The sequence below is a fragment of the Corylus avellana genome, chromosome ca8 (assembly GCF_901000735.1).
Source record: "Corylus avellana chromosome ca8, CavTom2PMs-1.0".
Taxonomy (NCBI): domain Eukaryota; kingdom Viridiplantae; phylum Streptophyta; class Magnoliopsida; order Fagales; family Betulaceae; genus Corylus; species Corylus avellana.
Window position 1 is genome coordinate 4,832,538 of NC_081548.1, and position 669 is coordinate 4,833,206.

At 34.4% G+C, this 669-nt stretch overlaps 1 protein-coding gene across 1 annotated transcript in view; it reads left to right on the top strand.

Annotated features, from left to right (window-relative positions):
* The window catches only part of LOC132190733 (pleiotropic drug resistance protein 1-like), a 9,587-nt gene extending 9,202 nt beyond the window's left edge, over positions 1–385 (top strand). The window contains exon 15 of the mRNA XM_059605785.1: positions 128–385. Coding sequence (XP_059461768.1) covers positions 128–385 — 258 coding nt within the window. The remainder of the gene's footprint in view (positions 1–127) is intronic.
* Positions 386–669: the final 284 nt, after the last annotated feature.

The following is a 669-nucleotide window of genomic DNA, read 5'->3' on the forward strand; positions in this document are numbered from 1 at the left end:
GGAATCTGGAATCTTTTCTCAGGATTTGTCATTCCCAGAACAGTAAGTTTCAATCCCTATGCATGTTTTGCTGCACTATACAAACTCAAACCATAACTTATAAGGGACTAAATTTGCCTTGTGACAGAGGATGCCAATTTGGTGGAGATGGTACTATTGGGCTTGTCCTGTCTCTTGGACCTTGTATGGAATGATTGCTTCACAATTTGGAGACATTGATGACAAATTTGATTCTGGTGAGACTGTGGAAGATTTTTTGATGAGTTATTTTGGGTATAGAAATGACTTTGTGGGTGTTGTTGCAATTGTGATAGTTGGAATTTCAGTGTTCTTTGGATTCACCTTTGCCTATTCAATCAAGGCATTTAACTTCCAAAAAAGATGAGATGTTATACATGTAAATACAAATTAAGGAAATTCCCTCATTGTAAGTTTTGGTTTTACTATGCTTGAATTCAAAGCTGCTGCAAGAAATGTGCATAGATAGTCTTGTGAGGGCCATGCCTGATAATGGACAAAGTTTTTTTTTTTTTTTTTTTTACAATTAATTCCTCAAATTCAGCTTATTAAATTGACATTTGTCCTTAGAGCGTGTGATTATCACATATAATTACATGCTCTAAGGACATATGTCAGTTTAATAAGCTGAATTTGAGGAATTAATTGTAA